The sequence below is a fragment of the Bombina bombina genome, chromosome 6 (assembly GCF_027579735.1).
Source record: "Bombina bombina isolate aBomBom1 chromosome 6, aBomBom1.pri, whole genome shotgun sequence".
NCBI classification, from domain to species: Eukaryota; Metazoa; Chordata; class Amphibia; order Anura; family Bombinatoridae; genus Bombina; species Bombina bombina.
The window spans coordinates 596778278-596803277 of record NC_069504.1 but is presented as its reverse complement, the minus strand read 5'-3'; the positions used below and the strand labels follow the sequence as shown (position 1 = coordinate 596803277).

Below are 25000 nucleotides of genomic sequence, written 5' to 3'. Positions count from 1 at the left end.
TAATGACATGGTGAGTCCACGGATCTTCATCAATTACTTTTGGGAATATCACTCCTGGCCAGCAGGAGGAGGCAAAGAGCACCACAGGAAACTTAAATATCACTAACCTTCCCACAACCCCCAGTCATTTTCTTTGCCTACGTTAAGAGCATTGAGTTGGTAAAGTTTTGGTGTCTGGAAGAAGATTCTTCTATCAAGATTTTATTATTTTTAAGCAGTGCAAGTTTGTTCTGCTTTTTCCTGGGGTTTAGCCGTAGCCCATGTCAGTCTCTTCAGTAGAGCAGTGGTGGCTTTCTCCAACATTGGTGTGTCCGGTCCACGGCGTCATCCATTACTTGTGGGAAATGTTCTCCCCCACAGGGAAAGGCAAGGAGAGCACACAGCAAGAGCTGTCCATATAGCTCCGCCCCCCAGTCATTCTCCTTGCCGCTCTGAACAAGTAGCATCTACCACGGGGATGGCGAGGAGTTTGTGGTGTTAGTTGTAGTTTTTTATTCTTCTATCAAGAGTTTGTTATTTTAAAATAGTGCTGGCTTGTACTATTTACTCTATAACAGAAAAGTGATGAAGATTTCTGTTTAAGAGGGCTATGATTTTAGCACAAGTAACTAAAATCCATTACTGTTACCACGCAGGACTGTTGAAACAAGAGAACTTCAGTTGGGGGTAACAGTTTGCAGACTCATCTGCTTCAGGTATGACTAGTCTCCTTCTAACAACACAGGCTAATGCTAGATGACAGTCATTTTTCCCCTCAGGGGAAACGGTAAGCCATTTTTCTTTCACCTCAGCAAAAAAGATAACAGGCTTCCCCTTTTTGTTTTTTATGCTGGTAGACACTGTTAGGGGCTAAATCGATTGGTTTTTATTACAATATTATACCATTTGAAATATTTTATAAGCTCACATACACTTGGGAACGTTTTTTATTGATCTGGCTTGTTTTAGACACCTAAATCTAGTCAGGAAGGCCCCTTCACTCTAGTGTGCTGAGGGAGGAAGCCTCATTTTGGCACTTCAGCTGTGCAGTTGAATTTCAAGGCAGTGCATGCAGATTCATGTGAGAGGGTCCTGTGGTTCAGAAAGTGACTCCAAAAGGCTTTTTTCTGTGAATGGTGACCCCTAAGGAAGGTAAAAAGCTGCAGCAAGGCTGTAGCTGGGATTGTGGTGTGTAAAAACGGTTAAATCCAACAATTAGCTTGTTTTAAGAGCTAGAGTCTCCATATTTGCTGTGCAATACTTTCTAAGCATTAAGACACTGGGGTCCAAATTTCAGAAAAATCGGATATTGCCTTCATAGTTTTTTGAACATTCAGAAATAAATGTGTCATTTTATTATTTAAAGAGACAGTAACGTTTTTGTTTAAAATCGTTTTTATTGCATTGTTTGCCTGCCTAAATCTGTTTAACATGTCTGTTCCATCAGATAACCTATGTTCTGTGTGTATAGAGACAAATGTGGTTCCCCCTTCGAGTGTTTGTGATAATTGCGCCATAGCGTCCAAACAAAATCAGGACAGCGCTGTTATTTTTCATAATGTTACCCAAGATGATTTATCTAATGAAGGTAGTGGGGATAGCGCTACATCCTCTCCTTCTGTGTCTACACCAGCTTTGCCCGCGCAGGTGACACCTAGGGCGCCAGTGCTTATTTCTATGCAACAATTATCAGCAGTAGTGGATAATTCTATAGCAAATCTTTTATCCAAACTTCCAGTTTTTCAGAGAAAGCGTGATTGTTCAGTTTTAAATACAGATAAAAAGAATGAACAATCAGACGCTGACGATGCCTTATCTATTTTACCCTCACATCAATCGTAATTGGCTGTGAGGGAAGGGCTGTCTGAGGGTGAAATTTTCAGACACAGGAAAAATTTCTCAATAGGCAGAACCTGATCTAGTGGCATTTAAGTTTAAGCTAGAACATCTCCGCGCTTTGCTTAAGGAGGTATTAGCTACTCTGGATGACTGTGATTCCATGGTAGTACCAGAGAAGTTGTGCAAATTGGACAAATTTTTAGAGGTCCCAGTGCACGACGACGCTTTTCCAATACCTAAGAGGGTAGCGAACATAGTGGAAAAGGAGTGGGAGAAGCCAGGTGTACCCTTTGCCCCACCTCCTATATTTAAGACCCTAGAAGGGACGCATGGCAAACGGTCCCGAAGGTTGAGGGAGCTGTTTCAACACTAGCGAAGCGCACAACTATTCTTATAGAGGACAGCTGCGCTCTCAAAGATCCTATGGATAAAAAATTGGAAGGATTGCTTAAAAAGATTTTTGTTCAGCAAGGGTTCATCCTTCAACCAGCTACGTGTGTTATTACTGTCACTTCAGCGGCGTCCTTTTGGTTCGAAGAACTAGAAAGGTCGCTCCAGAAAGAGACTTCCTATGAAGAAGTCATGGACAGAATTCACGCATTAAAGTTAGCTAATTCCTTTATATTGGATGCCGCCTTTCAAATAACGAAATTGGCGGCGAAAAACTCAGGTTTTGCTATAGTACCGCGGAGGGCGCTTTGGCTAAAATCCTGGTCGGCAGATGTGTCGTCCAAGACTAAGTTACTGAATATTCCTTTCAAGGGTAAGACCCTTTTTGGGCCGGAATTGAAGGAAATTATTTCAGACATCACTGGGGGTAAGGGCCATGCCCTCCCACAGGATAGGCCTTTTAAGGCTAAGAAAAAGTCTAATTTTCGTTCCTTTCGCAATTTCAGGAACGGAACGGCTAATAACTCCACTGCCGCTAGACAAGAAGGTAACGCGGCCCAGCCCAAACCCGCTTGGAAGCCCATGCAAGGCTGGAACAAGGGTAAACAAACCAAGAAACCTGCTGCTGCTACCAAGACAGCATGAAGGGGTGGCCCCCGATCCGGGACCGGATCTGGTAGGGGGCAGACTATCTCTCTTCGCTCAGGCTTGGGCAAGAGATGTTCTGGATCCCTGGGCACTAGAGATAGTTTCCAAGGGATACCTGTTAGAATTCTAGGGACTTCCTCCAAAGGGAAGGTTCCACCTGTCTCGCTTATCTTCAGACCAGATAAAGAAACAGGCATTCTTACCTTGTGTAAGAGACCTATCAAAGATGGGAGTGATAAACCCAGTCCCCTCCGGGGAACAAGGTCTAGGGTTTTACTCAAACCTGTTTGTGGTTCCCAAAAAAGAGGGAACTTTCAGGCCAATTCTGGATTTAAAGATATTAAACAAGTTCCTCAGAGTTCCATCCTTCAAGATGGAAACCATTCGGACAATCTTACCAACAATCCAGCAGGGTCAATTTTTGACTACCGTGGATCTAAAGGATGCGTATCTGCATATCCCAATCCACAAATCTCATCATCAGTTCCTGAGGTTCGCCTTTCTGGACAAACATTACCAGTTTGTGGCTCTTCCATTCGGTTTAGCCACCGCTCCCAGAATTTTCACAAAGGTGCTAGGGTCCCTTCTAGCGGTCCTAAGACCGAGGGGCATCGCTGTAGCACCTTATCTAGACGACATCCTAATCCAAGCGTCGTCTCTTTCCAAAGCGAGGGCTCATACAGACATTGTGTTGGCTTTTCTCAGATCTCATGGGTGGAAAGTGAACATAGAAAAAAGTTCACTGTCACCGTCCACAAGGGTTCCTTTTCTGGGAACAATAATAGATTCTGTGGAAATGAAGATCTTTCTCACAGACGTCAGAAAGACAAAACTTCTAAAAGCTTGTCGAGTTCTTCACTCTATTCCTCAACCCTCCATAGCTCAATGCATGGAAGTAATAGGACTAATGGTCGCAGCAATGGATGTGGTTACTTTTGCTCGAATTCATCTAAGACCATTACAGCTGTGCATGCTCAATCAGTGGAATGGGGACTATACAGACTTGTCTCCCCAAATTCAAGAAGACCAGGTAACCAGGGACTCACTTCTCTGGTGGTTGACCCAGGGTCACCTGTCTCAGGAAATGAGTTTCCGCAGACCGGAGTGGGTCATCGTCGCGACCGACGCCAGCCTCTTGGGGTGGGGCGCGGTCTGGGACTCTCTGAAAGCTCAGGGCCTATGGTCGCGGGAAGAGTCGCTTCTCCCGATAAACATTTTGGAACTAAGAGCTATATTCAATGCGCTCCTGGCTTGGCCTCAGCTAGCGGAAGCCAGGTTCATAAGATTTCAGTCGGACAACATAACGACTGTTGCGTACATCAATCATCAGGGGGGAACAAAGAGTTCCCTAGCGATGAAGGAAGTAACCAAGATAATCCAATGGGCAGAGAATCACTCCTGCCATCTATCTGCTATTCACATCCCAGGAGTAGACAACTGGGAGGCGGACTATTTGAGTCGTCAGACTTTCCATCCGGGGGAGTGGGAACTCCATCCGGAGGTCTTTGCTCAGTTAACCCAATTATGGGGCATTCCAGACATGGATCTAATGGCGTCCCGTCAGAACTTCAAGATTCCTTGCTACGGGTCCAGATCCAGGGATCCCAAGGCGACTCTAGTGGATGCATTGGTGGCACCTTGGTCGTTCAACCTAGCATATGTGTTTCCACCGTTTCCTCTCCTCCCCAGGCTCATAGCCAGGATCAAACAGGAGAAGGCCTCAGTGATTCTGATAGCTCCTGCGTGGCCACGCAGGACTTGGTATGCAGACCTGGTGAATATGTCATCGGCTCCACCATGGAAGCTACCTTTGAGACAGGACCTTCTAGTACAAGGTCCATTCGAACATCCCAATCTAGTTTCTCTGCAGCTGACTGCTTGGAAATTGAACGCTTGATTTTATCCAAGCGTGGGTTTTCAAATTCTGTGATTGATACTCTGGTCCAAGCCAGAAAACCTGTGACTAGAAAGATTTACCATAAAATATGGAAAAAATATATCTGTTGGTGTGAATCCAAAGGATTCTCCTGGAGTAAGATTAAAATTCCAAAGATTCTCTCCTTTCTCCAAGAAGGTTTGGATAAAGGATTGTCAGCTAGTTCTCTAAAAGGACAGATTTCTGCATTATCCGTCTTGTTGCACAAACGACTGGCAGCTTTGCCAGATGTACAAGCTTTTGTTCAGGCTTTGGTTAGAATCAAGCCTGTTTACAGAACCATGACTCCTCCTTGGAGTCTAAATTTAGTTCTTTCAGTTCTTCAAGGGGTTCCGTTTGAACCTTTACATTCCATAGATATTAAGTTACTATCTTGGAAAGTTCTGTTTTTGGTTGCTATTTCTTCTGCTAGAAGAGTTTCTGAATTATCTGCTTTGCAGTGTGATCCACCCTATCTGGTGTTCCATTCAGATAAGGTTGTTTTGCGTACTAAGCCTGGTTTTCTTTCAAAAGTTGTTTCCAACAAGAACATCAACCAGGAAATAGTTGTTCCTTCTTTGTGTCCGAATCCAGTTTCAAAGAAGGAACGTTTATTACACAATTTAGATGTTGTTCGTGCTTTAAAGTTCTATTTAGAAGCAACAAAAGATTTTAGACAAACCTCATCCTTGTTTGTTGTTTACTCTGGTAAGAGGAGAGGTCAAAAAGCTACTGCTACCTCTCTCTCTTTCTGGCTGAAAAGCATTATCCGCTTGGCTTATGAGACTGCCGGATGGCAGCCTCCTGACCGTATCACAGCTCACTCTACTAGGGCTGTGGCTTCCACATGGGCCTATAAGAACGAGGCTTCTGTTGACCAGATATGTAAGGCAGCGACTTGGTCTTCTCTGCACACTTTTGCCTAATTCTATAAATTTGATATTTTTGCTTCTTCGGAGGCTGTTTTTGGGAGAAAGGTTTTGCAAGCCGTGGTGCCTTCTGTTTAGGTAACCTGATTTGCTCCCTCCCTTCATCCGTGTCCTAAAGCTTTGGTATTGGTTCCCACAAGTAATGGATGACGCCTTGGACCGGACACACCAATGTTGGAGAAAACAGAATTTATGCTTACCTGATAAATTACTTTCTCCAACGGTGTGTCCGGTCCACGGCCCGCCCTGGTTTTTTTTTTTTTTTTTTTTTTAATCAGGTTGAATATTTTTTCTTTATACACTACAGTCACCACGGCACCCTATAGTTTCTCCTTTTTCTCCTAACCGTCGGTCGAATGACTGGGGGGCGGAGCCAGAGGGGGATCTATATGGACAGCTCTTGCTGTGTGCTCTCCTTGCCTTTCCCTGTGGGGGAGAACATTTCCCACAAGTAATGGATGACGCCGTGGACCGGACACACCGTTGGAGAAAGTAATTTATCAGGTAAGCATAAATTCTGTTTTTAAGCAGTTGGGAACTTGTGCGGTATAATCCCCACTGCGCCTCCCAAACAGTTATTGCTGCCCTAACTTGAAAGCCTGAGTAAGATTATTCAGTATTTCTTCTTTCCACAGGCCCATGTGAGGGAGGAAACCCTCTCAAACCAGGTGATCTGTCCTGCTGCTGGACAGATCTACATTGTGGTAAGTGCCAAATTTAATTTTCTGACAGAAGAAAGGAATTATATGGCACTTTAACAGTTAATTCTGTTGGGAACTTTAATAAAGTTGATCCTATTATGGGTTAATGGGATAATGTGTGGCAGTGGTGCAGGCACTGGGGACGAAAGGATCTTTTATTAATAAGGTTCAGTAGTATTTTGGTTACAGAATTCTTAGAGAGGAAAGGGTTAACTTTCTAAAATATAAAGGTTTTAGACAATTTTATTATGTTTTCCTGTCTGTGAATGGGACAACCCCGTTAAGAGGAGCTGAGTATATTTTAACTCCGCCATGTTCTCCAGAATGAGATCGGAACGGAGTTGTTAGTCTGTCTACCTCGAATTGTTAAAGCATATGGATGCTATATCCTAATCTAGTTACCTTTTGGAGTATAGTAGAATCTCTCCTATTTAGATGTCTGTGTTAAAAAGGCAGGCTATAGCAATTCTCTAGTACTTTTGAACCTTAGTAACATGAGAGTTGTTACAATATGCTCATTCAAACATACGGATGTCGTATATATCACTTGCTAGTTTTTCTACTGTGATACAGACATAGGGTTTAATGATATGTTGCTATGTTTTCTTTTGCAAATAAAGATAGAATGAGGAACATACTGCTTTATACTATCTTCTGTTTGGAGATATATATTATAAATGTTCTTTTTAATTATGTTATATTTTAAATATTATAGAATATTTTAGAATTTAAGATTTTATAAAATATTTTTTTAGAGAAATAAAGTTTTTCTTTTCTGCAGTTTTTTCCTCTAAGAAGAAAGTGAGACATTTTTAGATGTTGATGATTTTGTGCCACCTTGTCAGTTGAATTTTTGATGTTACTATTCAATATGAGCCTTATGTTTCCCAGGATGATGCTGTTTAGGCAATACCACAGCTATCTCCTTTTATGTCCCAAGCCTTTTGGCAACCCATGCAGTGCTCTGCGGTTCCTCTAAATCTCCAGGAGGAGTAGGTTTGCTTTCAGATTTTGCAGCTCAGATATTCTCTGCGATATCTGCGGTTTTGTCTGTTTTTTTCCTTTCTTTCAGGAAATATGCAAGATGATTTGTTATATCTCAGATTGTAAGGTTTCTGCTCCGTATTTTACTACTATGGTGAGGAGTTTCGCCGGTAGGTTTCTGAGGGTGAATTCTCAGATTTGGAAAGTTTAATTCCTTCATCTGATGCTGAAGTCGTATCATTCAGATGTATGCATGATCACCTCGTGTAGTTTTAAAGGAGGTTTTGGCTACTTGGACGACATCGATCCCTTGTCGTTGTCAACCTTTGAAAGTTTTGTGAACTTCATCATTTCAATGATGTTCCTTCCTATGAGGAAGTGTTTCCGGACGTACCTGGGATATTGTCACAGGAATAGGAGAAGCTATGGATACCATCTCCCTGTCGCCAGTCCTTTAAGGGACTTTACTGTCACTGACTTTGTTATAATGCACGGTGCCCTGTGTAGAAGGGAGTCTTTTTTTCTATTATGACTCGGAGAACTTCCTATGTGGGTAGCTGCTCCCTTAAGGATCCATGGATAAGAAGTTGGAGGTTCTATTATTCATTTAGAGCAATGCCTTGTCTTATTAGACTTGCTAGCCTAGCCCACTGGACATTTTGGCTGACTTTTTGATCAGCTGAGAAGCCTTCCTGTAACTTAGTGTAGGGTTTCGGGCTTATAGTTCTGCAGTGGCATTTACAGTTTTTTATGTTTCCTCCAAATCCCTGCTTATAGCGGTTTTCTTTTTAAAGGATGAGACCTTGTTTGGACTCAGTCTGGCAGAATTATCCTCTGACTGTATGATTTTTTTTTCTACTACACGTCAAGAGAGTAAGACTAAAGGAAAGTTTTCCTTTTTCTTTTTATGCAGTGTCAGTACTTGTTTTTGGAGTCCAATATAAGTTTCCCTCCCAAGGGCAGATTTCTCCTTCTGAGTATCTGCAATCCAGGTATGATGAGAAACTTTGCTTGAATTGGGTTCAGGACATTTCTCTCTGGGGAACGGAATCTAGGTATTTACCACAAGTTTTCTTAGGTTCTGACCTTCAATGTAGTATCCATTCTCTTTTGGTTCAAGAGGGTCTGTTCAGACCGAACATAGACCCGAAGGATGGGTATTTATTGTTTCCGTGATTGGGATCTTTTCCAGTTTCTGATTTTCATCTTCCTAGTAGGACTTTGGGGTCGTGCAAGGGTGCTTTTCTGGACAATATAGGGTTCAGGTGTCATCCTTCCTTTGAACAAACTTTCTTTCAGGAGATCTTGTTCAATCTATTTTCCCATGGAGGGGAAAAGAATCTGGAGAAGAGTTCCCTTGTTCCATCTTAAAGGGTGATTTTTTTTTTGGGGACCTTTATTAGGTTCTATATCAGGGAGATGATTCCTAACCGAGGTTAGGCAATCTAGGATTTTCCCTTTCTGCAGTCTCCTGTTTGACCAACAGCAAGCGTTACTGGTCCGGTCAATAGAACCCATCTTGCTACCAGAGGTGGGAGTCTGGATTTAACTGCAGTTGTTATTTTCCTTCAGTCTCTTATGGGAGGAAGAAATTGGTCTGATGTTGCAGTGGACATCATTACTTGTTGTTATTTTCATAAGAGGAGATCATTCGGATCTGTTTGAGGATAGATCTAGATCAGTTGACAAGAGATTTTCTCCTGTAGTGGTTTCAGGAGTATCGGTGTCAGAGCGAGTGTTTCTGGACGCATTCCTGGGTGATGTGACCACGGATGCCAACCTGCTCGGCTGGGAAGCAGTCTGGTATTTGCTTTTAGGTGCAGGGAGGATGCGCTCGGAGTGTCTGTTTTTTCCTCCTTATATTGGATTGGAGAGCGATTTACAATGCAATGTATTGGTCTTAGTCGTCCCTTGGTTTGGTTCCAGTTGGACGATATCACCTCCATGGCTTTCATTATTCACCAGGAAGGAACTAGGAGTTCCTTAGCCATGTAGGAGGTGACTGGGATTGTTCAGTGGGCGGAAGGTCACTATTGCTGTCTGTCATCAACTATCAGTTATTTCATCCTGGGGAGTGAGAACTCCTTTCGGAGGTGTTCTTCAGTTTATCCCTCAAAAGGGGGATGCCGGAGTTGGAGGTCCTTTGGGGTTTCATGACTTATCTGGTTTACCCATTTGCTCTCCTTCCACGAGTCATCGCTCGTATCACAGAGTAGGGAGTGTCAGTGATTCTAATAGCCCCTGCGTGGCCTCGCAGGATCTGGAGTGCAGACCTAGTGGAGATGTCGTCTCTCCCACCTTGGAGGCTGCCTTTGAAGAAGGACCTTCTGAAAGGGTCTCTTCTTTCATCAAAGTCTGGTTTCTTTAAAAGCTATCTGCTTGGAGATTGAAGGGTTAGTTCTGTCTAAGCGTGTTTTTTTCTGGAGTCAGTCATTGAAGCCATGGTTCGGGCTCACAGACTGGTTTTTAGGAGGGTTCTCATAAATATCTTTTTAGGGTGTGAATCCATGGGTGTCTCCTGGAGTGGAGTCCAGATTCCTTGAATTTTTCCCTTTCTTCAGGATGACCTGGAGAAGGGTTTGTCAGCAAAGTATCCTGAAGTTTTGTTGCATTGTATATTTTGCCACTTGGCGTCTGGCGGTCTTTCCAGTTGGGTCATTTTCTTATCAGGCTCTGGTCAGTATCAGGCCTGTGTTTAAGTCGGTTACTCCTTCTTGGGTTTTTAACCGGGTTCTTAAGGTTTTCGCAGCAGGCTTCGTTTGAACCAATGCATTATATATAATTCTTGAAAGGTTTGTTTCTTGATACTATCTCTTCTGTTCGGAGAGTATCAGAACTCTCAGCTCTGCAGTGTGTTTTCCCTTCTCTTTCATAATGATAAGGTGGGGTTTTGTACTCAATAAGGTTCCTTCCTAAAAGATGTTTCGGACAGGTATTTTTTTTTTTTTTTTTTTATTGAGGTTTAGTTAAAGACATACTTAAATCATAATAATACATTCTTATGTCACGTGAGATAAGGCTACAGTTGTACAGGAGTAATAAAATAAACATGCAAGAGACGTATAGCCAGCAATTTACATAGTTTGTAAACGGTAAACAAGTAAGATGCTAATCTTTTGGGAACCTTCTATATGACACAGTAGATTACTCTCGGGCCAACAAAAGTAACAAGAAATTATGGAGCGAAAGAAGGAAATTGTGACCAAGGAGACCGCTTTTGGATCTCAAGGATAAACCTTTTTTTTAAAAAAAAAAATGTAATAGTGATAGTGATTTTGTTCCTGAGGTCCTGAAGATTCTTACAACATATGACATGAGGGGCATTAACTAGGAGTACTAATGAATCCACAGGATTGCTCATAAGTTATAAAGATTACTAAAGTAGATGAGGGAAAAACGGTACTGTAATCCAAACCCCCTTGATAATATTAAGCAGGGACTATATTAAGTCAGATCCATTAGCCTGATCAATTTGGAGTAGAAAGGGATATCAAGAGGGTGGAGGGAGGTGCGGTATAGACAAGAGAAACCGCTTCTTTAATTCTCCTAAAGCTAGGAGACATATTATAGAGTAGTATAGTAGTGTGGGGGGAGGTGGTAAAATAGATACTATGAGTAGGATATATGCCAAAAAAAAGACTTTCGAGGTATAAAGCACCGATTGTGTAATGTCACTAAACTGGGGGGGAGAGCAAATGAAACTGTAGAGAAGGCAGGGTGTGTGTAGTGATTTTAGGTTCATCCAGCTAGTATTATCGATCAGTCCTGCTGATCTAGGTAAAGTAGGTGAAATCAGTAGCTTGGTGTTTAGAGTACTTACTAAAGGAGTAAATAGGTTGCTGATAGAATAAGTAGCATATGTGGTTTAAATGCTAAAGAGCCCATTATGAGTTGGAGAGGAGGTAACACAGTAAATATGATTGGTAGCAAATACTGAGCGGACAGACTATAGAGGTACAGGACAATGTAATTGTATATATAGCCTTATAAACATGGTAGTAAGCGGGGGAAATAAAAATGGACTGGCTACCTAGTAGGGTAGTAGTATTTCTGACTTATGGGAACCTAGTTCTATTTTCTCTTGTTAAGTGTATCCAGTCCACGGATCATCCATTACTTATGGGATATATTCTCCTTCCCAACAGGAAGTTGCAAGAGTCCACCCACAGCAAAGCTGCTATATAGCTCCTCCCCTAACTGCCATTACCAGTCATTCTCTTGCAAGTCTCAACATAGATAGGAGGTCGTGAGAGTCTGTGGTTTTTTATACTTAGTTTATTTCTTCAATCAAAAGTTTGTTATTTTTAAATGGCACCGGAGTGTGCTGTTTATCTCAGGCAGTATTTGGAAGAAGAATCTGCCTGCGTTTTTTCTATGATCTTAGCAGACGTAACTAAGATCCAGTTGCTGTTCTCACACATTCTGAGGAGTAAGGTACTTCAGAGGGGGAATGGCGTGCAGGTTTTCCTGCAAATAAGGTATGTGCAGTAAAATATTTTTCTAAGGAATGGAATTGACTAAGAAAATACTGCTGATACCGAAGTAATGTAAGTACAGCCTTTAAACGCAGTGAAAGCGACTGGTACCAGGCTGATTGATAGAGATATATGCTAAGGTATGTGCAGTAATATATTTTTCTAAGGAATGGAATTGACTAAGAAAATACTGCTGATACCGAAGTAATGTAAGTAAAGCCTTAAATGTAGTGATAGCGACTGGATCAGGCTTATTAATAGACATACATACTCTTATAAGAATGTGTTTTAAAACGTTTGCTGGCATGTTTAATCGTTTTTTAACATATGTTTGGTGATAAAACTTATTGGGGCCTAATTTTTCCACATGGCTGGCTTAAATTTTGCATAGAAACAGTTATAGGGAAGGTAATCCACAGCTCAGCTGTGGCAGTTTTGTTGTGTCTGTTTAAAAAAATGTCGTTTTTTTTTTTTTTTTTATCTGTTTTTTGCATTAAGGGTTTAATCATCCATTTGCAAGTGGGTGCAATGCTCTGTTAACTTATTACATGTACTATAAAAATTTCGTTTGATTTACTGCCTTTTTTCACTGTTTTTCAAATTTTGACAAAATTTGTTTCTCTTAAAGGCACAGTAACGTTTGTTATATTTGCTTGTTAACTTGATTTAAAGTGTTTTCCAAGCTTACTAGTCTCTTTATTAGTTCTAACATGTCTAACATAGAGGAGGCTCTGTGTTTATTATGTTTAAAGCCATGGTGGAACCCCATTTTAGAATGTGTACCAGATGTACTGATTTCATGTTAAACAATAAAGATCATTTTTTGTATTTAAAAACATTATCACCAGAGGATTCTGTCGAGGGGGAAGTTATGCCGACTAACTCTCCCCACGTGTCAGACCCTTTGACTCCCGCTTTAGGGACTCACGTTCAAATGGCGCCAAGTACATCAAGGGCACCCATAGCGTTTATTTTACCAGAGGATTCTGTCGAGGGGGAAGTTATGCCGACTAACTCTCCCCACGTGTCAGACCCTTTGACTCCCGCTCTAGGGACTCACGCTCAAATGGCGCCAAGTATATCAATGGCGCCCATAGCGTTTATTTTACAAGACATGGCAAAGGTTGTGTATAATACACTGGCAGCAGTATTAGTCAGACTACCTGAAATTAAAGGAAAGCAAAACAGCTCTGGGGGTAGATACAGAGCATACAGACGCTTTAAGAACCATGTCTGATACTACCTCACAATATGCTTAGTCTGTGGGTGATATTTGTGACTCAGGGAAGATGATTTAACCTGATTCTGATATTTCTACATTTAAAATTTATGCTTGAGAACCTCCACTTGTTGCTCAGGGAGGCTTTAGCTGCTCTGAATGAATGTGTACAATCGCAGTGCCAGAGAAATTGTGTAGACTGGATAAATAATATGCAGTGCCGGTGTGTACTTATGTTTTTCCAATACCTAAAGAGGTTTACTAAAATTTTTCATAAGGAATGGGATAGACCAGGTGTGCCGTTCTCTTCCCCTCCTATTTTTTAGAAGAATGTTTTCTAATAGTTGCCACCACACGGGACTTATGGCAGACAGTTCCTAAGGTGGAGAGAAGAGTTTCTACTCTAGCTAAGCGTACCACTACCTCTGGCGAGGACTGTTGTGCTTTTTTAGATCCAATGGATAAAAAATGTTTATTCAACAAGGTTTTATCCTGCAGCCCCTTGCACACATTGCTCCTGTCACTGCTGCTGCGGCGTTCTGGTTTGAGTCTCTTGATGAGGCTTTACAGGCTCCATTGGATGAATATATTTGACAAGCTTAGAGCACTTTAGCTAGCCAATTCCTTTGTTTTCTGATGCCTTTGTTCCTTTGACTAGACTAACGGCTAAGAATTCTGTTTTTTACTATACTGGCGCGCAGAGCGCTATGGCTTATATCATGGTCAGCTGTCGTGACTTTAATAAATAAGCTACTTAACTTCCCTTCAAGGGGCAGACCCTATTCAGGCCTAGTTTGAAGGAGATTATTACTTATATCACTGGAGGAAAAGATCATGCCCTTCCTCAGGACAGGTCCAAATCAAGGGACAAAAAAGGCCTAATTTTCGTGCCTTTCGAAAATTCAAGGCAGGTGTGGCATCAACTTCCTCTAAGGCAAAATAAGAGGGAACTTTTGCTCAGTCCAAGGCGGTCTGGAGACAACCGGACCTGGAACAAAGATAAGCAGGTCAAGGAGCCTGCTGCTGCCTCTAAAACAGCATGAGGAACGGACCCCTATCTGGTAACGGATCCTATAGGGGGCAGACTTCATTCTTCGCCCAGGCGTGGGCAAGAGATTCCCAGGATCCCTGGGCATTGGAAATTATACCCCAGAGATATCTTCTGGATTTCAAAGCTTTCCCCCCCAAAAAAGGGGAGTTTTTGCCTTTCACATTTATCTGCAAACCAGATAAAGAAAGAGACATTCTTGCATTGTGTACGTGACCCATTCAGTTCCAATAGAGGAACAGGGACACAGTTTTCCTCAAATCGGTTTGTGGTTCCCAAGGAAAGGAAACCTTCAGACCTATTTTGGATCTTAAACAAATTCTTTAGAATTCTATCATTTAAGATGGAAACTATTCGTACCATCTTAACTATGATCCAGGAGAGTCAATAGAGGACTACAATGGATTTGAAGGATGCTTATCCTCACATTACGATGCATAAAGATCACCATCGGTTTTTCAGGTTTGCCTTTCTAGACAGGCATTACCAGTTTGTAGCTCTTTCCTTTGGGTTAACTACAGCCCCTAGAATCTTTATGGAGGTTCTGGGGTCACTTTGGCGGTCCTTAGGCCGCGGGGCATAGAAGTGGCCCCTTATTTAGACGACATCCTGATACAGGCGTCAAACATCCAAGTTGCCAAGTCTCATACGAACGTAGTACTGGCATTTCTGAGATCGCATGGGTGGAAAGTGAACAAGGAAAGAGTTCTCTATCCCCAATATTAAGGGTTTCCCTCCTAGGGATTCTGATAGATTTTGTAGAAATTAAAATTTACCTGACTGAGTCCAGGTTGTCAAAGTTTCTAAATTTCTGCCGTGTTCTTCATTCCATCCGCGCCCTTTGGTGGCTCAGTACATGAATGTAATCGGCTTAATGGTAGCGGCAAGGGACATAGTACCGTTTGCACGCCTACATTTCAGACCACTGCAACTATGCATGCTTAGCCAGAGGAACGGGGATTACACAGATTTGTTCTCCTGTTAAATCCGGACCAAGAGACCAGAGATTCTCTTCTCTGGTGACTATCTCAGGTCCATCTGTCCAAGGGTATGACCTTCCGCAGGTCAGATGGGACAATTGTTACAACAGATGCCAGCCTTTTAGGTTGGGATACAGTCTGGAACTCCCTGAAGGCTCAGGGATAGTGGACTCAGGAGGAGACCCTCCTTCTAATGAATATTCTGGAACTGGGAGCGATATTCCATGCTCTTCAGACTTGGCCTCAGTTAGCAACTCTGAGGTACATCATATTTCAGTCGGACAATATCACGACTGTGGCTTACATCAACCATCAAGGGGGAACAGAAGTTCCCTAGCAATGTTAGAAGTCTTAAAATAATTCACTGGACAGAGACTCACTCTTGTCTAAAAGCTATCCCTATCCCAGGTGTTGAGAACTGGGAGGCAGATTTTCTAAGTCGTCAGACTTTTCATCCGGGGGAGTGGGAATTCCCTCCGGAGGGGTTTGCACAAGATCAAGCAGGAGAGTGCTTTGGTGCTTTTGACAGCGCCTGCGTGGCCACGCAGGACCTGGTATGCAGATCTGGTGGACATGTCATCCTTTCCACCACGGTCTCTGCTTCTGAGACAGGACCCTCTACCTCAGGGTCTTTTCAACCATCTAAATATAACTAATCTGAGATGGACTGCCTGGAGACAGAACGCTTGATGTTATCAAAGCATGGCTTCTCCGAGTCAGTAATTGATACCTTAATACAGGCATAAAAGCCTGTCTCTAGGAAAATTTAACATAAGATATGGTGTAAATATCTTATTGTTATGAATCCAAGGGTTACTCATGGAGTAAAGTCTGGATTCCCAGGATATTATCTTTTCTCCAAGATGATTTTGAGAAAAGGGTTGTCAGCTAGTTCTTTAAAAGGACAGATTTCTACTCTGTCTATTCTTTTGCACAAGCATCTGGCAGGTATTCTAGACGTTCAGGCATTTGGTCAGGCTTTGGTTAGAACCAAGCCTGTGGTTAAAAATGTTGCTCCGCCATGGAGCTTAAAGCTGGTTCTTAAGGTTCTTCAAGGAGTTCCATTTGAACCTTTTCATTCCATAGATATCAAACTTCTATCTTGGAAAGTTCCTTTTTGGTAGCTATTTCCTCGGCTCATAGAGTCTCCGAGTTATCTGCGTTGCAATGTGATTCTCCTTATCTGGTTCTCCGTACGGATAAGGTAGTCCTGTGTACCAACCTGGGTTTTTACCTAAGGTGGTATCTAACAAGAATATCACTCAAGAGATTGTTGTTCCATTCTTGTATCCTAATCCTTCTTCAAAGAAGGAACGTCTATTACACAATTTGGACGTGTAATAGTCTACTTACAAGCTACTTACAAGCTACTACAGATTTTCATCAAACATTCACCTTGTTTGTTGTCTATTCTGGACAGAGGAGAGGTCAAAGGACTTCAGCAACCTCTCTGTCTTTTTGGTTAAAAAGCATAATTCATTTAGCTTATGAGACTGCTGGACAGCAGCCTCCTGAAGGGATTACAGCTCATTCTACTAGAGCTGTGGTTTTCACTTGGGCCTTTTTTAAATGTGGCTTCTGTTGAACAGATTACAAGACGGAGTCTTGGTCTGCGTTTCATACTTTTTCAAATTTAACAAATTTGATACCTTGCTTCTTCGGAGGCTATTTTTGGGAGAAAGGGTTTTTTACAGGCAGTGGTAACTTCCGTTTAAGTACCTGCCTTGTCCCTCCCATCATCCGTGTACTTTAGCTTTGGTATTGGTATCCCATAAGTAATGGATGATCCGTGGACTGGATACACTTAACAAGAGAAAACATAATTTATGCTTACCTGATAAATTTATTTCTCTTGTAGTGTATCCAGTCCACGGCCCGCCCTGTCACTTTAAGGCAGGTAATTTTTCCATTAAACTACAGTCACCACTGCACCCTATGGTTTTCCTTTCTCTGCATGTTTTCGGTCGAATGACTGGTAATGGCAGTTAGGGGAGGAGCTATATAGCAGCTTTGCTGTGGGTGGACTCTTGCAACTTCCTGTTGGGAAGGAGAATATATCCCATAAGTAATGGATGATCCGTGGACTGGATACACTACAAGAGAAATAAATTTATCAGGTAAGCATAAATTATGTTTTTACAATAGAAGTGATATCGATTTCTTGAGCAGAAGCTCTTTATCCAGCAATAGAAAGATACTAAGTTACAAATAACAACAAGCTATGTAGAGAGCATATGTTCATACTCAGCAAGCATTTGCTAATATGTGCCAGACTGGAAGATTAAGGTAAATACATTGAGTGCAGTGTGAGAATGTCAAAGTGAAGTAGAGTAGGTTTGCATTGTTATAGTTTCTGTGGGGCACAAAGTGATATATTACCCAGACTTCTACCTGCGATCTTGGCCGCTGATCGCATGGATCGAAATAACCCCGGTGTTCTAAAGCAATGGTTCACTCAACTCATAATCCCACTTCTCTAAATTATATGGGCGCACAAATATAATTAGCAGTACTACAGTGAGGGGAAACACAAGCATGGTTACAAATAGCTGCACACTGCATAATATAAGGAATGGAAGTGTCTTAGCTGTAGCTGATTATTTCGGGTGTTAGACTTTAAATTTCTAACTTAGGCTGGATTTAATATAGCTAATGAGCCTTCCTTGCCGTTGGGAATTCTCAGCATATGCAATGAAAACAGGAGCTAATATAGATATCATACACAATTAACATGTCACAATAACATAAAAACTAATGAAAGCTCATAGCTTAGTAAAAATAGTGTAAACAGTAACAATCATCTGTCCTCTGCTAATAGCATTAGCTCCTTTAACCAGTAGGAGGCAGTAAAAAAAATATATAGCTACCTGGATATGACCTGCATAAATATAAATAAGTAATCTGCAAAGGGCAACTCGATATGTATATTATTAGGCATCTTAAAGCAGACCCAAGTGATATATAATTTAAGCTAAGTTTAGACAAATATATGCTGTGTTTGAAGCAAAAGCGAATCTCTACTCCCCTCCAGTGGTAGAAAGTGGTAACTACATTAGCCATCAAAAGGATATAAGTTAAAATTCGGAATGTGGTGTATAATAATAATATGTGGTTTAAATGATTTAGGACTATAAAGCAAGGTAGAGCAAATCAACTAAAGCAACTCCCATATGATTACTCTGAGTGAGGTGAGAAATACAGACAGAGAAATATAGCGGTACAATATTTCACATAATAGGTCAACAATATGGAGAAACAAACTTTGCTCAGTAATGAACAGAACCTATATACAATATGAATGTGTTAATCAACAGTTAGTAGGCAGTGGGGCATATGCAATAGCGCCAGCACTTTGAAGTGCTCCAGAGTTCACTGAGCCACTCACAGCAAAAATGGGTCTCTAACACACACCAACTCGCTGCGTTGCGCTAGGTATGAGCTGCATGTTATAATCTTCTCCTCTTCTGTTGGTACCTAGGGCAGGAGGAGTGCAAAAAGGAAGCGGGTCATGTAGAGTAGAAGAGAGAGACTCACTGCAGACCTGAAGGCGTTGGAGGGAGAGTTCCAAGCTCCTTGCCCCTGTGTATAAAGAGAGTAACAGAGCTGCTGATGTTTTTGAGTTCACCCGGAAAGTCACAAGCAAAGGACGGCTCGGGAGAAGGATATGAGTATTTGTCCTGTCGGGTTACCGCTCTCCCCATTTGCACAAGGCTATGCTGAGTTGGCTTTGCGTCTTGCAGCATTACCGTTGCCACAGTGATAGACTTGTCCGCGGGTATGCCTAGTGGGTATCCGTTTTCTAGGTGTGTTCCGTCTTGTTGCCTGATATAGTTAGAAGGTATACTATTGCAAGTTTTCTCCCTTGTTGTGCTCGCAACCCGACCTTCATTAGATATGCTGCAGGGAGGGAGTAGGCGCCGGGGCCCCATAGCGTTACCCCCATCCTGGCCACTTAAGATATGCTCAGCTAGGTTGGGCTGCCGGGTCTGATGGCCGCCATTTCTATTTGTAGCTGCGTACAGCCTGTCAGCCAAACGAGCATGATGGCTTTGGCTTTCAAGGAGGTGCCTCATTTCCTCTAGAAAGTGAGACGAGATCTTCATATTGCAGGCTGGGTCACGGACCTTGAGGGATAGTGGGTTTTCACTTGCTTTTTAGTGAAGGGGTTAGCTAGAGGCCTGCATATAAAACAGAGCGTCCCCAAGATGGCGTCTTTCTTATCCGGCTCAGCAGCATAAGTCAGTGATGATGGGCTGATGCAGTCACTCTGGGTCCCTATAAGTTCATCAGAATACACTGCTAGTTCTTAGGTCTATCCACTTGAATGTTGCTATAAAATGTGGAGAGACCCCTAAATTAGGATCTTGGGCCCGGGAGCTGCATCAGAACACGTCCTACCAGCTCTGCAGTTGGCTCCGCCCCCCTCGGACAGGTATTTTAATCAGGAAATTATTGTTCATTCTCTATGTCCTAATCCTCCTTCTCATAAGGATCATTTGTTACACAACCTGGATGTTGTGTGTGCTTTTGAATTTCTTTTTTACAGACGACTAAGGTTTTTCGCTGGTATTCTGCCTTGTTTGTTTGTTTGTTTCTCTGGGAAACACAAGGGTCAAAAAGCTACAGATTCTTCTCTTGTTTTTTTTGGGATGAGAAGTATACATTGGTTGTCTTATGAGACTGTTGGACAGCAGTTTCCTGAGAGAATTACATATCATTCTATGAGGACTGTTTCCTCTTCCTGAGCTTCAACACATGAAGCTTCTGTGGCACAAGTTTGCAGGCTGCAACTTGGTCTTCTCTGCATACTTTTTCCAAATTTAATATTTTGTCTCGACTGAGGTTTCTTTGGGATAAAGGTTCTGCAAGCAGTGGTGCCTTCTGTTTCGGTTACCTGTCTTGCCCGCCCTTATCATCTGTGTCCTCTAGCTTGGGTATTGATTCCCAACAGTAATTGATGATGATCCGTGGACTCACCGTGTCATTAGAAAGAAAACAAAATTTATGCTTACCTGATTTCTTTCTTTCTTGACACAGTGAGTCCACGGCCCGCCCTGTTTTTCAGACAGTTTGTTTATATAAACTTCAGGCACCTCTGCACCTTGTGGCGTTTCCTTTCTCTACTTTCCTTTGGTCAAATGACTTTGGGTTGTGGGAAGGGAAGTGATATTTAACAGTTTCCTGTGGTGCTCTTGGCCTCCTCCTACTGACCAGGAGTGATATTCCCAACAATAATTGATGATGATCCTTGGACTCACCGTGTCAAGGAAGAAATACATTTTTCAGGTAAGCATACATTTTGTTTTTGTTTAATTTTTTTATGCGGGCTGCGCTTCCATCCGGGACATCTTAAAACACACATATGGGACTTATATTGATGTTCTGTCGGCCGTGTATCTTATTTCCGTTTTTCATTAAGGGGTTAAACAGCAGCTCTCACTCACTGAGAATTTCTACATTTACTTTACTTTTTTTTTTTAGCAAGTATTGCCTAGGAAGGGGGCTTTTATTGTACAGACCTTATTCATATTTCTCACATATTAAGGATTTTTATTATGGAAGTAGTCAGAGTTACTCTAGTGTTATAATTATTTTGGTTTATGCCAAGTGCTGGTTAGTACATTTTCCTTATGATCTAGAGTGTTCTCTACTAAAGGAGAGCCTGTGTCTCTCTAGCTGCTTCTTTAGGTGAAAGAGCAGATCAGTTTTGCCTGTTCATATTCCATTCAATTATTACTTTTCTTAATAGTAATATTCTGTTTTACCAGTGATTTCTTGGTGTTTGCTGCCCTTTTATGGCGGTTTAGGATAATTATCCTTGATTTCAATGCTACATCAGAATCACTTGCTTTAATGGAGAACAGAGTGCAATTTTAATTTGAACCTTTCCCTTAAAGGGTGTTTACAAGATAAATGGGAGCTATATCTTGTATATATTACAGGCTCTATAATGTATTTTCACTCATGGAGGAGATGTTTGTTGCAATACGTATTGTCTTATGCACATTACTTAATTTGTTTAGTGTTTCTTTGGACACTAATATTTTATACATAGGCTCAATTCTATAACTTCTTTCATATAAGGAGTTTTTTTTCTCTTGTTGACTGTTGCACCTATTATTGGCCATACGAATGTCCGTGACATCATGGATTACCCAAATACTTTTTTTTATTAGTGATGTTTAGACACTAATACATTTATTTTATGTTACTCTTTTTTATGTAGAGGGGCACTATGATATTATCTCCTTCATATTGAAGTGATTTATACTAATGTCTGTGACATCAGGTCTACTCCTATGTAACATATATGCTTTCTTAATGAAGGACACTAATATGTTTTATTTTCATGTCCTCAATTGTATGTATATAGACACTATGTATGGTCCCTTGTTAAATACATTATTTTCTTAGTGATCTTAGGACACCAATATGTTTAATTTACATATTTGGGCTAATTATATATTCTCATAGTGAGTAAATATTCTGCCCAGGACTGTTACATCATGTTTTGGTCCTATGGCAAATCCATATATTTTTTTATGATTTTGAGACATTAGTATATTTATTTTCATCCTAATGTATTTGATGTATATGAATACATTAATATAATCGTTCGGATAGAATGAGGTTTCCTTTTAATGACTGTTATGACATATGTTGTCCCTTGTACAATTGTGCTTCTCTGTAACAGGAGAATTCTTTCTCTTCAGTTGCACAGTACTTAGAAGTTATTGGTCTTATGGGTATTCGCATGGACATTATTCCTTCTGCCCCTTTTTCCATTCGAGACCTTTCCAACTATGTATGCTCAGTCAATGGAACAGCATTTGTTCAGCTGTTTTGGCTCATCGTCCTAGACAACTGCACGGGAGAATTCTCCCCTTCTGGCAGGTTTATCTGTTCCTAGACTCGTGAATCTTGAGATCATTGTGGGAAATTGTCTTCTGGTACCAATTTCTTAGGCTGGGAAACTATTTGGGTATGCAACATGAACAGACATTGCAAACTGGACTCTGAACCTGGAGTCCCTGGTTCAATCCCAGGCAGAGCCTAGCAAAGGAAGTCACCAGCAGTGTCCTCGCTGTGCGGTTTGCGTTTAACCTTGAGAGCTCACATATTCTTTCCAAGCCCTCTGGTGGCTCAGTGGAAAGTCACTGGGATGTGACATGAGACCTAAGTTTAGACCCGTTGGGGACATAACAGTCTCAAGACTGTCCCCATGGGCGGCTTTAGCTCATATATTCTTTCCAAAGAACATTCTGGGGCTAGGAGTTATCCGCCATTCTCTAGGAGTCTTCATCTGAGCTCTGTTCTGTCTTTTCAGATTCCAATCAGTCAGCATAATTTCTGTGGCTTACATTAGTCTTCAAGGAGGATCTAGGACTGACGATGAGGAAAGTCTCTCCCATCCTGTGGTGTCCTCGAACTGACTCTCAGGTGGAGGTTCTGGAGATCGACATCATGGCTTCTCTCTTCTATACTAGGGTCATAGCCCACATCAAGCGGGAGCAGACCTTGCTGTTTCTATGTTCTCCAGTTTGATCAAGGTTTTTTCCCTCCATCAAACTCTAGTTACTCATAGAGTTTTAGATTTATCAGACCTATAGTGTAGCCATCTTTATCTTCTTGTCTGCCCTTTGTTTTCTGTTTTCTTTCCTTGAGCTCTCTTACGGTACAAAGTCTTGCTCTTCTTATCTCTTTGAGGCCCCGATGATCGGAAGTGCTATGAGGCGGCAAAATATTCCAAGGGTTCCGCCGCTATGTCAAGTGAGCCAAGCTGATTTCTGTTCTTCATATTCCAGGAGCGATCATTTGGTAAGCATACTTCGTCAGTCTCTTCTTCCAGGGGAGTGGTCTCTCTTCAGCAGGATGCATTTAGTCTGATAGTGGACCTTTGGGGTCTACCATAGGTAGATATGATGGCCTCTCGCTTGAACAACAAACTTCCTAGGTACTTTGCGAGGTCCAGGGATACACATGCAGTAGCAGTGGATGCTCCAGTGCATTTTTGATCCTTTCAGCTTGCTTATCATTTTCCTCCTCTAGTTCTTCTTCCCATAGTAATTTCCAAGATAAGACAGGAGAAATCCTCTGTAATCCTGATTGCCCAAGCGTGGCCATGCAGGGTTTGATATGCAGATCTGGAACAGATGTTCACTTGTCCTCTTTGGCCATGCTGGACCACCTGTCACAAGGTCCCAATTTCCATCCAGGTCTAAAATCTCTCAACTTGATGGAATGAAAATTGAACGCTTAGTTCTGAAACATAGAGGTTTTTCAGGTTCTGTTATTGATACTTTTATACAGGCTCGTAAGCCTGTGTCTAGGAGGTTCTGTCACAAAGTTTGGAAGACTTACATTTTATGTTTAGGTTTTTCTTGGTATTCTTTTCGAATTCCTAGGATTCTAAAGTTTTTGCAGAATGGTTTAGATAAAGGTTTATCTGCCAGTTCTTTGAAGGGACAGATTTCTTCTCTTTCTTTATTGTTTCACAGGAAGATTGCTAATCTTCCTGATGTTCATTGTTTTATTCAGGCTTTGGTCCAAATTAAGACCGTTGTTATGCCTATTTCTCCTCCTTGGAATAGTAATCTGGTGTTAAGAGTTTTGCAGGGTCCTCCTTTTGAGCCTATGCATAAGTTGGATATTAAACTACTTTCTTGGAAAGTATAGTTTATTTTGGCTATTCTGCTAGAAGAGTTTCTGATTTATCTGCTTTTCTTGTGAGTCTCCTTATCTGATTATTCATCAGGATAAGACTGTTTTGAGGACACTTTTTAATTTCTTGCCTAAGGTTGTTTCATCTCATAACCTTAACAGGGAGATTGTTGTTCCTTCTTTGTGTCCCAATTTTAAGAATGCTTCAGAAAGGTCCTTGCATTATTTGGATGTTGTCAGGGCATTGAAATATGTTGATGCTATTAAGGATTTCAGAAAGACTTCTAGTCTGTCTGTCTGTTGTTTTTCTGGTTCTAGGAAAGGCCAGAAAGCCTCTCTGGTTGCTTTAGCTTCTTGTTGAAACTTCTGATTCATAGTGCTTTTTTAGAGACGGGTCAGTCTTCTTCCCAGAGGATTACATTCTTCCAGGTCAGTTGCCACTTATTGAGCTTTCAAGAATGATGCTTCAGTAGTTTTGTAAAGCAGCTACTTTGTCTTCTTGCATACTAAATTTTACCATTTTTGATGGTTTTGCTTCTTCCCGAAGCAGCATTTGGTAGGAAGGTCCTTCAGTCAGTTGTCTCTTCTTGAGACTTGTATCTGTTTAAGTGCATTATAAAAAATAAAAAAGACCACTTATTTTCTCAGTGAAAAGATGTTTTTAAATCTCTCCCTTTATTACTCGTGGACTTTCACAGCTTGGGTATTCGTTCCCATGAGTCCACAAGTCCCCATCCTTTTCTTAGGGTCCTTTGCTTGAGCAGTGAGTTTTCTGAGGGGGATAATTCTCTCTGGTCATGAGAAATTGGGAGCATAGTGCAGTTGTTCTTGCAATGTTTTGCATGGACGCCTCATAGAGATTCTTTACCGAGAATGGATGGCCGGATGGACTTATGATCAGCTGGAGAAAGGTCAGTGTATGGGACCAACATTCCAGAGTTCCCTTACAGGAAGACTTGACTACAGCAAAAAAATTTCACTAGTGGGACTTTACAACATGGAACTTTGCTAATGTCCCCTCGGTTAATGAAAGTGGGTATTAGATAAACTAAGCACATTTTGTTGGAGCTCTAGTGCTTTTATATTAAGCTCCCAATTGTACACTGATACAATGTTAGTTATCCAGTGATGCCCATAATATTCCATATGCAATAATACTATGAGAAACAGATTTATGGGGACCACTCTGTACGTCAAACAGTGCTGAACTAGGAAGTAGTGTCTGGGAGGAG

General features: G+C 41.5%; 1 protein-coding gene across 1 annotated transcript in view; it reads left to right on the top strand.

The window, feature by feature from the left end:
- Positions 1–25000, top strand: part of CLPX (caseinolytic mitochondrial matrix peptidase chaperone subunit X) — a 191365-nt gene that overhangs the window by 133142 nt on the left and 33223 nt on the right. The window contains exon 11 of the mRNA XM_053719351.1: positions 6336–6404. Coding sequence (XP_053575326.1) covers positions 6336–6404 — 69 coding nt within the window. The remainder of the gene's footprint in view (positions 1–6335; positions 6405–25000) is intronic.